The sequence below is a fragment of the Panulirus ornatus genome, chromosome 7, assembly GCF_036320965.1.
Source record: "Panulirus ornatus isolate Po-2019 chromosome 7, ASM3632096v1, whole genome shotgun sequence".
Lineage (NCBI taxonomy): Eukaryota > Metazoa > Arthropoda > Malacostraca > Decapoda > Palinuridae > Panulirus > Panulirus ornatus.
This window is the reverse complement of record NC_092230.1, coordinates 16,488,897-16,503,214: the sequence shown is the minus strand read 5'-3', so window position 1 is coordinate 16,503,214 and position 14,318 is coordinate 16,488,897. Positions and strand designations below refer to the sequence as shown.

Genomic DNA, 14,318 nt, shown 5'->3' with positions numbered 1-14,318 from the left:
AGGATATACTCCCTGGAGTGCAGATAGGAGAGGTATCTCATCATTTATACATAGAAAATCCTGTAAGATATGGTTCCCAACTTACATTCCAGAATAACATCCTTCTGGTCTGACAGGTGTCATGGAATATTCTGTAAAACACTATTTCTGAAATCCAGAGGTGCAGTATGCATAGGAAGAGAGAACACATTAAACATTCAGGGCCCAAGACTTCAACAGCTTGCCCTGCTATCGTCAGAAACAGCAAGGGTTGCACGTTAGAGAAGTTTGAGTGTGCACTGGACAAGTACCAACAAAGTGTACAAGACCAGCCAGGCTGTGTGGGACTGCAGGCAGTGGCTTCCAGCAGCACGGTTTACCAATGACCCAATCTAAAACCTGGGCCTAGTCTGGGCTGTGGGGATAAAGACTTTACCAAGTATTCACTCACTTAGCTCCTTTCAAAACACTCCTTGGTCTTCCTCATTCATCCCATGTTAATCACTATAAAAAGATGATACTTTTCAAGCAAAGTAGGAAGAGAAATACATTTATTTTTTTTTTATTTTCCAAAAGAAGGAACAGAGAAGGGGGCCAAGTGAGGATATTCCCTCAAAGGCCCAGTCCTCTGTTCTTAACGCTACCTCGCTAACATGGGAAATGGCGAATAGTTTGAAAGAAAAAGAAAGAGCTAATACTGGAACAAAATAGAATATTTTAAGTTTTTTTTTTTTAATTATATGATTATTGATAAGACATGTATGATGTAGATTATATCTTTGTGTACAGGGATTCCATTTTAGTAGTATGATCTGATTTTGAACTGATCTAGGCAGTAATCATTCCATGAAAAATGGAATGTGTGATGTCTTATAAAAAAAGGCTCATTTTTTCTTACTAAATAAAACACCAAATAATGAAACTTTAGTTAGTTTTGGAATAAAGAAAGCCTCTACTATTGTATAAGTGGATATTATTTTGGAGACAAGAACATTATTCATTCATTTGTTCATGTAGATTAAGTTCTGCCTGTTTTGATAGGGTAAATATATGCAAGTTATGTGTATGTTTGTGGTGTGCATAGTGTATATTGTGTAAAAGTATTCATGGAAGAAACAATGTAGTGTGTATTGTGATTAGGTGATTGTACATATGAGTTCAAAACGAAAACACCCAGAGCAAATGTACGCTGGCTGCTTGCCTACCTCATTGCAGTCCATTTGAAATCATACCTCACTAGTATAGAGGAAAGTGTGCAGCTTTTTTTATGTATGCATAATTTATTATATTTTGTAAGGAAAAAATAAATTTTTTTACACTAGAGGAGGGTCATCTCTGATGAATTGCTCAGCGCTTAATTTTTATTTTGTTTTTCACAGGTTCATTAAACTGTCAGACTATATGCGTAAATTTTAGAGTGATGCCTTACTTTCTTTAGTAAAGATTTTCCTAATTTTTGTGTGTTATCAGTAAGGTTTGCCTACTAGTGGTAAGTATTTGGAATGGTATGAAGAAAATGAAATAAGCTGTATGGTGGAGACTTTGTTATTTAGACAAACATAACCATATTACCATACTCAAAATTTTTCTTTGTGATCTCAGGTGCGGGCATTGTATAACTTTGATGCCCAGCCTGGAACAGGTGAACTTAGTATCAAAGAGGGGGAAATACTAAGTGTATCCCGGCAAGATGTAGGAGAAGGATGGTGGGAAGGTTCCAATGCTCAGGGGCAGGCTGGACTTTTTCCTGCTGCATATGTGGAGGTTAGTACTGTTTAATAAGTTTATTTTGTATGTTTGACGTGAAATTAGACATCATTGTACTTTCTTCCTCTCTCTCACTCTTTACAAATGGAATAGCACTCTTCATACATTGAAGTAAATAAAACAAGTATACCAGATCATAAACATTGAATTAATCTCACCTTACTCAATAGACATGAAATAAAGAAAACAGGATATAGCAAGGGAGGGTATTTGGTAACTAAATGCCTTGAACTTTGATTTTTTCAAGATAAATGACAGAGTCTGGAATGATATTTTTAAAGACTTAGATACCATTACAAGAGAATATTATGGGAATATAAGAAATATCATATTCCTTAATGTTACTACTTTTTACTTCTATATATTGTTCCAATCATATTGCCAAAAGGTGGGGCTTGCGCATAGTGCTGACTTTTGGAGAATCTTGAGTCATGAAGAATGAGATGTGTGAGTTAAGTGTTGTCGAGTGTTATGTATAACAAGGAGAGATTTTATATTTATGGACAGAATACCAGTAGTCCACATGTGGGTAAGGCAGAAAGAAATGACAGCTACCTTGGTCAGAGGAATGCAACTTGACAGCCGTGTAGGAGTTACTTACCCTCCTGATACCTAGGTGGGTAGTACTGATGATATACCTCCCTGGTCATTGGATGCTTACCAACTACTTCATAAAAACATTAGGTAGTAGGTAGGAACATTAGGCAGGAGCATTGGGAAGAAATAAGTCAGTTGTAACATTAGATAGAACCCTCTGAAAACACTTCTGCCTGTGGCCTGTAAGAGGTGAGGCACTAAAGGCTAAGAAGCAGCACTAATTATGGAGACTATATATTCATGGCCACCCTGTTCAGGGAGTTCCAGCTGGGAACAGGTATCGGATGTACGTAGATAGATAAGAAATAGCTTAAGGTATTTTATTTATTCATTTATTATACTTGATCGCCATCTCCCACGTCAGTGAGGTAGCGCCAGGAAACTGATGAAAACTGGCCCCGTCCACTCATGTACACACACACACACACACACACACACATATAATATATATATATATATATATATATATATATATATATATATATATATATATATATAGTGGTTTGGGAATGTCTTGGGAATAAAGTCAGGGGTTAGTGAGAGGACAAGAGCAAGGGAAGGAGTAGCAGTACTCCTGAAACAGGAGTTGTGGGAGTATGTGATAGAATGTAAGAAAGTAAATTCTCGATTAATATGGGTAAAACTGAAAGTTGATGGAGAGAGATGGGTGATTATTGGTGCATATGCACCTGGGCATGAGAAGAAAGACATGAGAGGCAAGTGTTTTGGGAGCAGCTGAATGAGTGTGTTAGTGGTTTTGATGCACGAGACCGGGTTATAGTGATGGGTGATTTGAATGCAAAGGTAAGTAATGTGGCAGTTGAGGGAATAATTGGTATACATGGGGTGTTCAGTGTTGTAAATGGAAATGGTGAAGAGCTTGTAGATTTATGTGCTGAAAAAGGACTGGTGATTGGGAATACCTGGTTTAAAAAGTGAGATATACATAAGTATACGTATGTAAGTAGGAGAGATGGCCAGAGAGCGTTATTGGATTACGTGTTAATTGACTTGACAGGCGCGCAAAAGAGAGACTTTTGGATGTTAATGTGCTGAGAGGTGCAACTGGAGGGATGTCTGATCATTATCTTGTGGAGGCTAAGGTGAAGATTTGTATAGGTTTTCAGAAAGGAAGAGTGAATGTTGGGGTGAAGAGGGTGGTGAGAGTAAGTGAGCTTGGGAAGGAGACTTGTGTGAGGAAGTACCAGGAGAGACTGAGTACAGAATGGAAAAAGGTGAGAACAATGGAAGTAAGGGGAGTGGGGGAGGAATGGGATGTATTTAGGGAATCAGTGATGGATTGCGCAAAAGATGCTTGTGGCATGAGAAGAGTGGGAGGTGGGTTGATTAGAAAGGGTAGTGAGTGGTGGGATGAAGAAGTAAGATTATTAGTGAAAGAGAAGAGAGAGGCATTTGGACGATTTTTGCAGGGAAAAAATGCAATTGAGTGGGAGATGTATAAAAGAAAGAGACAGGAGGTCAAGAGAAAGGTGCAAGAGGTGAAAAAGAGGGCAAATGAGAGTTGGGGTGAGAGAGTATCATTAAATTTTAGGGAGAATAAAAAGATGTTCTGGAAGGAGGTAAATAAAGTGCGTAAGACAAGGGAGCAAATGGGAACTTCAGTGAAGGGCGCAAATGGGGAGGTGATAACAAGTAGTGGTGATGTGAGAAGGAGATGGAGTGAGTATTTTGAAGGTTTGTTGAATGTGTTTGATGATAGAGTGGCAGATATAGGGTGTTTTGGTCAAGGTGGTGTGCAAAGTGAGAGGGTTAGGGTAAATGATTTGGTAAACAGAGAAGAGGTAGTAAAAGCTTTGCGGAAGATGAAAGCCGGCAAGGCAGCAGGTTTGGATGGTATTGCAGTGGAATTTATTAAAAAGGGGGTGACTGTATTATTGACTGGTTGGTAAGGTTATTTAATGTATGTATGACTCATGGTGAGGTGCCTGAGGATTGGAGGAATGCGTGCATAGTGCCATTGTACAAAGGCAAAGGGGATAAGAGTGAGTGCTCAAATTACAGAGGTATAAGTTTGTTGAGTATTCCTGGTAAATTATATGGGAGGGTATTGATTGAGAGGGTGAAGGCATGTACAGAGCATGAGATTGGGGAAGAGCAGTGTGGTTTCAGAAGTGGAAGAGGATGTGTGGATCAGGTGTTTGCTTTGAAGAATGTATGTGAGAAATACTTAGAAAAGCAAATGGATTTGTATGTAGCATTTATGGATCTGGAGAAGGCATATGATAGAGTTGATAGAGATGCTCTGTGGAAGGTATTAAGAATATATGGTGTGGGAGGCAAGTTGTTAGAGGCAGTGAAAAGTTTTTATCGAGGATGTAAGGCATGTGTACGTGTAGGAAGAGAGGAAAGTGATTGGTTCTCAGTGAAAGTAGGTTTGCTGCAGGGGTGTGTGATGTCTCCATGGTTGTTTAATTTGTTTATGGATGGGTTGTTAGGGAGGTGAATGCAAGAGTTTTGGAAAGAGGGGCAAGTATGAAGTCTGTTGGGGATGAGAGAGCTTGGGAAGTGAGTCAGTTGTTGTTTGCTGATGATACAGAGCTGGTGGCTGATTCATGTGAGAAACTGCAGAAGCTGGTGACTGAGTTTGGTAAAGTGTGTGAAAGAAGAAAGTTAAGAGTAAATGTGAATAAGAGCAAGGTAATTCGGTACAGTAGGTTTGAGGGTCAAGTCAATTGGGAGGTAAGTTTGAATGGAGAAAAAGTGGAGGAAGTAAAGTGTTTTAGATATCTGGGAGTGGATCTGGCAGCGGATGGAACCATGGAAGCGGAAGTGGATCATAGGGTGGGGGAGGGGGCGAAAATTCTGGGAGCCTTGAAGAATGTGTGGAAGTCGAGAACATTATCTCGGAAAGCAAAAATGGGTATGTTTGAAGGAATAGTGGTTCCAACAATGTTGTATGGTTGCGAGGCGTGGGCTATGGATAGAGATGTGCGCAGGAGGATGGATGTGCTGGAAATGAGATGTTTGAGGACAATGTGTGGTGTGAGGTGGTTTGATCGAGTAAGTAACGTAAGGGTAAGAGAGATGTGTGGAAATAAAAAGAGCGTGGTTGAGAGAGCAGAAGAGGGTGTTTTGAAATGGTTTGGGCACATGGAGAGAATGAGTGAGGAAAGATTGACCAAGAGGATATATGTGTCAGAGGTGGAGGGAACGAGGGGAAGTGGGAGACCAAATTGGAGGTGGAAAGATGGAGTGAAAAAGATTTTGTGTGATCGGGGCCTGAACATGCAGGAGGGTGAAAGGAGGGCAAGGAATAGAGTAAATTGGATCGATGTGGTATACCGGGGTTGACGTGCTGTCAGTGGATTGAATCAGGGCATGTGAAGCGTCTGGGGTAAACCATGGAAAGCTGTGTAGGTATGTATATTTGCGTGTGTGAACGTATGTATATACATGTGTATGGGGGTGGGTTGGGCCATTTCTTTTGTCTGTTTCCTTGCGCTACCTTGCAAACGCTGGAGACAGCGACAAAGCAAGAAAAAAAATACATAAATCTCCATACATATACATATCAGTTTATACATACATATACATACACATACACAGACTTATACATATAAACAAATCTACATATTTATATTAAACACATGTACATATTTATATTTGTTTGCCTTCATCCGTTCCAAACACTACCCTGTTTTACAGAAAACAGCATCGCTACCCCCTGCTTCAGGGAGGTAGTGCCCGGAAAGTAGACAAAAAGGCCACTTTCTGTCACACATAGTCTCTAGCTGTCATATGAAATGCACCAAAACCACAGCTCCCTATCCACATCCAAGCCCCCCAGACCTTTCCATAGTTTACCCTGGATGTTTTACATGCCCTGGTTCAGTCCATTGACAGCACGTCGACTCCGGTATACCACACTGTTCTATTTCACTCTATTCCTTGCACACCTCTCACCCTCCTGTATGTTCAGGCCCTGATCGCTCAAAATCTTTTTCACTCCAGCCTTCTACCTCCAATTTGGTCTCCCGCTTCTCCTTGTTCCCTCCACCTCTGACACATATATCCTCTCTGTCATTCTTTCATCACTCATTCTCTCCATATGTCCATACCACTTCAACACACCCTTTTCTGCTCTCTCAATCACTTTTTTTTTTTTCCACACATCTCTCCTACTCTTTCATTACTTACTCGATCTAACCACCTCACACCCCATATTGTCCTCACACATCTTATTTCCAACACATCCACCCTCCTCCGTGCATCCCTATCTATAGCCCATGCCTCACAACCATATAGAATTGTTGGAACTACTATTCCCTCAAACATACCCATTTTTGCTCTCCAAGTTAAAGTTCTCTCCTTTCACACATTTTTCATTGCTCCCAGAACCTTCTCCCCCTCCCCCAGTCTGACTCATTTCTGTTTCCATGGTTCCATGCACTGCTAAGTCCAATCCCAGATATCTAAAACACTTCACTTCCCCCAATTTTTCTCTATTCACACTTACATCCCAGTTGACTTGTCTCTCAACCTTACTAAACCTAATACCTTACTCTTATTCACATTTACTCTCAACTTTCTCCTTTCACACACTTTTCCAAGCTCAGTCACCAACTTCAGCAGTTTTTCTCTTGAATCAGCCAGAGCTGCATCATCGGCGAACAACAACTGACTCACTTCCCAGCCCCTCTCATCCCCAACAGAACTGCATACTCACCCGTCTCTCCAAAACTAGCACATACCTCTCTAACCACCCCATCCATAAACATATTAAACAACAATGGAGACATCACACACCCCTGCCGCAGACCAACCTTCACTGGGAAGCAATCACTCTCCTCTCTTCCTACTCCAACACATGCCTTACACCCTTGATAAAACTTTTCACTGCTTCTAGCAACTTACCTACCACACCATCCATATACTCTTAAGACCTTCCATAAAGCATCTCTATCAACCCTATCATATGCTTTCTCCAGATCCGTAAATGCTACATCCAAATCCATCTGTTTTTCAAAGTATTTCTCACACATTCTTCAAAGCAAACACCTGATCCACACATTCTCTACCACTTCTGAAACCACAGTGCTCCTCCCCAATCTGGCACTCTGTACATACCTTCATCCTCTCGGTCAATACCCTCCCATACAATTCCCCAGGAATACTCAACTATCATATGCCTTTGTAGTTTGAAACCTCACCTTTATCCCCTTTGCCTTTGTACAATGGCACTATGTATGCATTCTGCCAGTCCTCAAGCATTTCACCCTGATCCATACTTCCCTTGAATATCCTTACCCACCAATCAGCAACAGTCACTCCCTTTTTTAATATATTTGACTGCAATACCATCCAAACTCACTGCCTTGCTGGATTTCATCTTCTGCAGAGCTTTCACTACTTTTGTCTATTAACCAAACCATTGTCCCTGACCCTCTCACTTCACACACCACCCTGACCAAAACGCCCTATGTCTTCCACTCTATCATCAAACACATTCAACAAACCTTCAAAATTCTGACTCACTACTACCTGTTATGACTTCTCCCCCTTGCTCCCTTCACTGATGTTCCCATCTGTTCTCTTGTCTTATGCACGTCATTTACCTCCTTCCAAAACATTTTTTTATTCTTTTTAGAATTTAATGGTTCTCTCACCCCAACTCTCATTGGCCCTCTTTTTCAGCCCCTGCACCTTCCTCTTGAACTCCTGCTGATTTCTCTTATACATCTCCGAGTCATTTGCACTCCTTCTTTGTATCTTCCAAACCCCCTCTCTTTTTTTCTTTCACTAACAACTTTATTTCTTCATTCCACCACTCACTACCCTTTCTAACTTGCTCACCTCCCACCTTTCTCATGCCACATGCATCTTTTGTACATGCCATCACTGCCTCCCTAAACAAATCCCGTTCCTCACCCACTCCCATCATGTCATTTGCTGTCCCCATGTGCCATTCTACGCTCAATATCTCTTGGTACTTCCTCACACAAGTGTCCTTTCCAAGCTTACTTACTCTCACCACTCTCTTCTCCCCAACATTCTCTCTCCGTTTCTGAAAACCTTTACAAATCTTCACCTTTACCTCCACAAGATAGTGGTCAGACACCTCTCCAGCTTCCCTTCTGAGAACATTAGCATCCAAAAGTCTCTCCTTTACATGCCTATCAATTAACACATAATCTAATAATGCCCTTTGACAGTCTTTCCTACTCACATACGTATACTTATGTCTATCTTTCTTTTCAAAACCAGGTATCCCCAGTCACCAGTCTTTTTTTCAGCACACAAATCCGTAAGCTCTTCACCATTTCCATTCACAACACTGATTACCCAATGTACACCAGTTATACCCTCAACTGCCACAGTACTCACCTTTGCATTTAATTCACCCATTGCTAATACCTGGTCTTGTGCACCAGTCACTCAGTTGCTCCCAAAACACTTGCCTCTCTTGATCTTTCTTCTCATGACCAGGTGCATAAGCACCAATAGTCACCCATCTCTCTCCATCCACTTTCAGTGTGAGGAGCCTGTGTTGGAAATGAAATGTTTTAGAACAATATATGGGGTGAGGTGGTTTGATCAAGTAAATAATGAAAGGGCAAGAGAGATGTCTGCTAATAAAAAGAATGTAGTTGAGAGATCAGAAGAGGGTATGCTGAAGTGGTTTGGCCATATGGAGGGAATGATTGTGGAAAGGTTGACAGAGAGGCTATATGTGTCAGAAGTGGAGGGAAAAAGGAGAGTGAGAAGACCAAATTGGAGATAGGAGGATGGAGTGAAGAAGATTATAGGTGGGGCCTTAACATGCAGTAGGAAGAAAGTTATGCACAGGATTGATGGTATTGGAATGATGTGATATACAGGGGTCAACGTGCTATCAGTGGTTAATGGACTGAACCAGGGCGTATGAAGCATCTGGGGTAAACTATGGAAAAGGCTATGGAGTTTTTGTGGATAGGGGGATGTAGTTTTTTTTGCATTTCATGTGACAGAGAATGAATGTAAGTGAATGTGCCTACTCTGTCTTTTCATGGCATTATCTAGCTAATGCAGGAAATAACAGTGAAGTATGAAAAAAAATATGTACACAGGCAGCTAGTGGGACATCTGATAACTATCCTTTGGAGGTGAGGTTGAAGATCTGTAGAGGTCTTCAAAAAAGTGGAAACAATGTTGGGAGCAGAGAGTGGTGAACTTGGAAAGGAGACTTGTGTTAAAGAAATACCAGGAGAGATCTGAGTCTAGAATGGGAAAAGGTGAGGAATGGGAGGTAATACCACCCAATCCTCACCCAGCATGTGGCATGGCAAAGGTGGGAGGTTGGCAGATTAAGAAGGGTTGTGAGTGGTTAGATGAAGAAGTAAAGTTGTTAGTGGAAGAGAGAAGAGAGGTGTTTGGGCAATACTTACAAGGAATGAGTACAAATGAATGGGAAATATATAAGAGAAAGTGGCAGGAGGTCAAGAGGAAGGTGCAGGGGTTGAAAAAGAAGGCAAATGAGAATTGGGGTGAGATATTGTCATTAAACTTCAGGGAGATTAAACAGATGACTTGGAAGGAGATGAGTAATGTGCAAAAGACAAAAGAACAACTGGGAACATCAGTGAAAGGAGCAAAAGGGGAAGTGATGATAGATAGTGATGGAGTGAGGAGGAGATGGAATATTTTGAAGGATTGTTGAATGTGTTTGATGATAGAGTGGCAGATGTAGGATGCTTAGGTCAGGGTGGTATGCAAAGTGAGAGAGTTATGGAGAGTGGTTTGGTTAAAAGAGAAGAGGTTGTGAAAGTCTTGCAGAGGATGAAATCTGGCAAGGCAGTGGGATTGGATGGTATTGCAGTTGAATTTATTGAGAAAGGGGGTGACTGTGTTGTTGATTGGTTGGTTAGGATATTCAGTGTATGTATGGATCATGGTGACATGCTTGAAGATTGGAGGAATGCATATACAGTGACATTTTATAAAGGCAAAGAGGATAAAGGTGAGTCCTCCAACTACAGAGGCATATGTTGAGTATACCTGGAAATAAATATGGGAGGATATTGATGGAGAGGGTGAAAGCATGTACAGAGCATCAGATTGGGGAGGAGCAGTGTGGTTTTACTAAGTGGTAGAGGATGTGTGGATCAGGTGTTTGCTTTGAAGAATATGTGTGAAATACTTAGAAAAACAGATGATATGTATATGGCATTTATGGATCTGGAGAAGGCATATGATAGGGATTAGAAAAGGTTTGTCCATGTCTTAAGAATATATGATGTGGAATATAAGCTGCTAGAAGCAGTGAGAAGTGTTCATGAAGGGTGTAAGGTGTGTGTATGAGGAGGAAGAGAGGAGAGTGATTGGTTGCCAGTAAAGGTCAATCTGTGGCAGGGGTGTGTGATGTCACCATAGTTTAATTTGTTTATTGATTAAGTGGTGAGGGAAGTGAATGCTAGAGTTTTGAAGAGAGGGGCAAGTATGTAGATTTTGGGGGATGAGAGGGGCTGGGAAGTGAGTCAGCTGTTGTTTGCTGATGATACAACTTTGTTGGCTGATTCAAGTGAGAAACTGCAGAGTTGGTGACTAAGTTTGGAAGAGTGTGAAGGGAGAAAGTTGAGAGTAAATGTGAGTAAAAGCAAGATTATTAGCTTTATTAGGATTAAGGGACAAGATAATTGGGATGTATGTTTGAATGGAGAAAAATTGGAAGAAGTAAAGTGTTTTAGATATCTGGGAGCGGACTTGGCAGCAAATGGAACCATAGAGGCAGAAGTGAGCCAAACGGTGGTGGAGGGAATGGAAGTTCTGTTAGTGGTGAAGAATTGTGTGGAAAGAGGTATGTTTGAAGGATTAGTTCCAACAATATTATATGGTTGCAAGACATGGGCTATGGATAGCATTGTATGAAGGAGGGTGAATATGTAGAAATTAAATGTTTGAGGACACTATGTGGTGTGAGGTTGTTTAATTGAGTAAATAATGAAAGGATATGAGAGATGTGTGGTAATAAAAAGAGTGTGGTTGAGAGAGCAGAAGGTGTGTTGAATGGTTCACAAAGAGGTACAGGAAGAAGCAGGAGACAAAATTGGAGGTGGAAGGATGGAGTGAAAAATATTTTGATAGATCGGGACCTTAACATGCAGGAGAGTGAAAGGTATTCACAGAACAAAGTGAATTGGAATGATGTGGTATACTGGGGTTAACATGCTGTCAGTGGACCAAACCATGGTCTGGCTGTGGTTTCGGTGCATTAGACATGACAGCTAGAGACTATGTGTGAACGAATGTGGCCCTTTTTTGTCTATTTTCTTGGCACTATCTTGCTGAAGCAGGGGTAACGATGCTTTTTCCTGTGGGATAGGGTAGCGACAGAATGGATGAAGGCAAGCAAGTATGTGTCTGTGTATGTATATGTATTACATATGTTATGTATATGTAAATGTGCATATACGGAGAAAAACTGGAGGGAGTGAAGTGTTTTAGATATTTGGGAGTGGATTTGGCAGCGGATGGAACCATGGAAGCGGAAGTGAATCATAGGGTGGGGGAGGGGGCGAAAATTCTGGGAGCCTTGAAGAATGTGTGGAAGTCGAGAACATTATCTCGGAAAGCAAAAATGGATATGTTTGAAGGAATAGTGGTTCCAACAATGTTGTATGGTTGCGAAGCGTGGGCTATGGATAGAGTTGTGCGCAGGAGGGTGGATGTGCTGGAAATGAGATGTTTGAGGACAATATGTGGTGTGAGACGGTTTGATCGAGTAAGTAATAATAGGGTAAGAGAGTTGTGTGGTAATAAAAAGAGTGTGGTTGAGAGAGCAGAAGAGGGTGTTTTGAAATGGTTTGGTCACATGGAGAGAATGAGTGTGGGAAGATTAACCAAGAGGATATATGTGTCAGAGGTGGAGGGAACGAGGAGAAGTAGTAGACCAAATTGGAGGTGGAAAGATGGAGTGAAAAAGATTTTGGTTGATTGGGGCCTGAACATGCAGGAGGGTGAAAGGCGTGCAAGGAATAGAGTGAATTGGAACTATGTGGTATATCAGGGTTGACATGCTGTCATTGGATTGAACCAGGGCATGTGAAGCATCTGGGGTAAACCATGGAAAGTTCTGTGGGGCCTGGATGTGGAAAGGGAGCTGTGGTTTCGGTGCATTATTACATGACAGCTAGAGACTGAGTGTGAATGAATGGGGCCTTTGTTGTCTTTTCGTAGCACTACCTCGCACACATGAGGGGGGAGGGGGTTGTTATTCCATGTGCAGCGAGGTGGCGATGGGAGTGAATAAAGGCAGACAGTATGAATTATGTACATGTTTATATATGTATATGTCTGTGTGTGTGTATATATATATATATGTATACATTGAGATGTATAGGTATGTATATTTGCATGTGTGGACGTGTATGTATATACATGTGTATGTGGGTGGGTTGGGCCATTCTTTCGTCTGTTTCCTTGCGCTACCTCGCTAATGCGGGAGACAGCGACAGAGCAAAGTAAATAAATAAATGAATGAATAATATATATATATATGTATATATGTATCATCAGCGAACAACAACTGACTCACTTCCCAAGCTGGTGGCTGATTCATGTGAGAAACTGCAGAAGCTGGTGACTGAGTTTGGTAAAGTGTGTGAAAGAAGAAAGTTAAGAATAAATGTGGATAAGAGCAAGGTTATTTGGTACAGTAGGGTTGAGGGTCAAGTCAATTGTGAGGTAAGTTTGAATGGAGAAAAACTGGAGGAAGTAAAGTGTTTTAGATATCTGGGAGTGGATCTGGCAGCGGATGGAACCATGGAAGCGGAAGTGGATCATAGGGTGGGGGAGGGGGCGAAAATCCTGGAAGCCTTGAAGAATGTGTGGAAGTCGAGAACATTATCTCGGAAAGCAAAAATGGGTATGTTTGAAGGAATAGTGGTTCCAACAATGTTGTATGGTTGCGAGGCGTGGGCTATGGATAGAGTTGTGCGCAGGAGGGTGGATGTGCTGGAAATGAGATGTTTGAGGACAATGTGTGGTGTGAGGTGGTTTGATTGAGTAAGTAATGTAAGGGTAAGAGAGATGTGTGGAAATAAAAAGAGCTTGGTTGAGAGAGCAGAAGAGGGTGTTTTGAAATGGTTTGGGCAAAATGGAGAGAATGAGTGAGGAAAGATTGACCAAGAGGATATATGTGTCGGAAGTGGAGGGAACGAGGAGAAGTGGGAGACCAAATTGGAGGTGGAAAGATGGAGTGAAAAAGATTTTGAGTGATCGGGGCCTGAACATGCAGGAGGGTGAAAGGCGGGCAAGGAATAGAGTAAATTGGATCGATGTGGTATACTGGGGTTGACGTGCTGTCAGTGGATTGAATCAGGGCATGTGAAGTGTCTGGGGTAAACCTTGGAAAGCTGTGTGGGGCCTAGATGTGGAAAGGGAGTTGTGGTTTCAGGCATTATTGCATGACAGCTAGAGACTGAGTGTGAACAAATGAGGCCTTTGTTGTCTTTTCCTAGCACTACCTCGCACACATGAGGGGGAGGGGGATGATATTCCATGTGTGGCAAGGTGGCGATGGGAATGAATAAAGGCAGACAGTGTGAATTGTGTGCATGGGTATATATTTATGTGTCTGTGTGTGTGTATATATATGTGTACATTGAGATGTATAGGTATGTATATTTGCGTGTGTGGACGTGTGTGTATATACATGTGTATGGTGGTGGGTTGGGCCATTTCTTTCGTCTGTTTCGTTGCGCTACCTCGCAAACGCGGGAGACAGCAACAAAGCAAAATAATAAATAATGTATATATATATATATATATATATATATATATATATATATATATATATATATATATATATATATATATATATATGGTTGCGAGGCGTGGGCTATAGATAGGGTTGTGCGGAGGAGGGTGGATGTGCTGGAAATGAGATGTTTGAGGACAGTATGTGGTGTGAGGTGGTTTGATCGAGTAAGTAATGAAAGGGTAAGAGAGATGTGTGGTAATAAAAAGAGTGTGGTAGA

General features: G+C 41.4%; 1 protein-coding gene across 2 annotated transcripts in view; it reads left to right on the top strand.

Moving 5' to 3' along the window:
• Nucleotides 1-14,318, top strand: part of LOC139749430 (sorting nexin-18-like) — a 159,049-nt gene that overhangs the window by 42,842 nt on the left and 101,889 nt on the right. For both annotated transcript variants that reach the window (XM_071663277.1, XM_071663276.1), the window contains exon 2: nt 1,582-1,743. In XM_071663277.1, the coding sequence (XP_071519378.1) occupies nt 1,582-1,743 (162 nt within the window). The remainder of the gene's footprint in view (nt 1-1,581; nt 1,744-14,318) is intronic.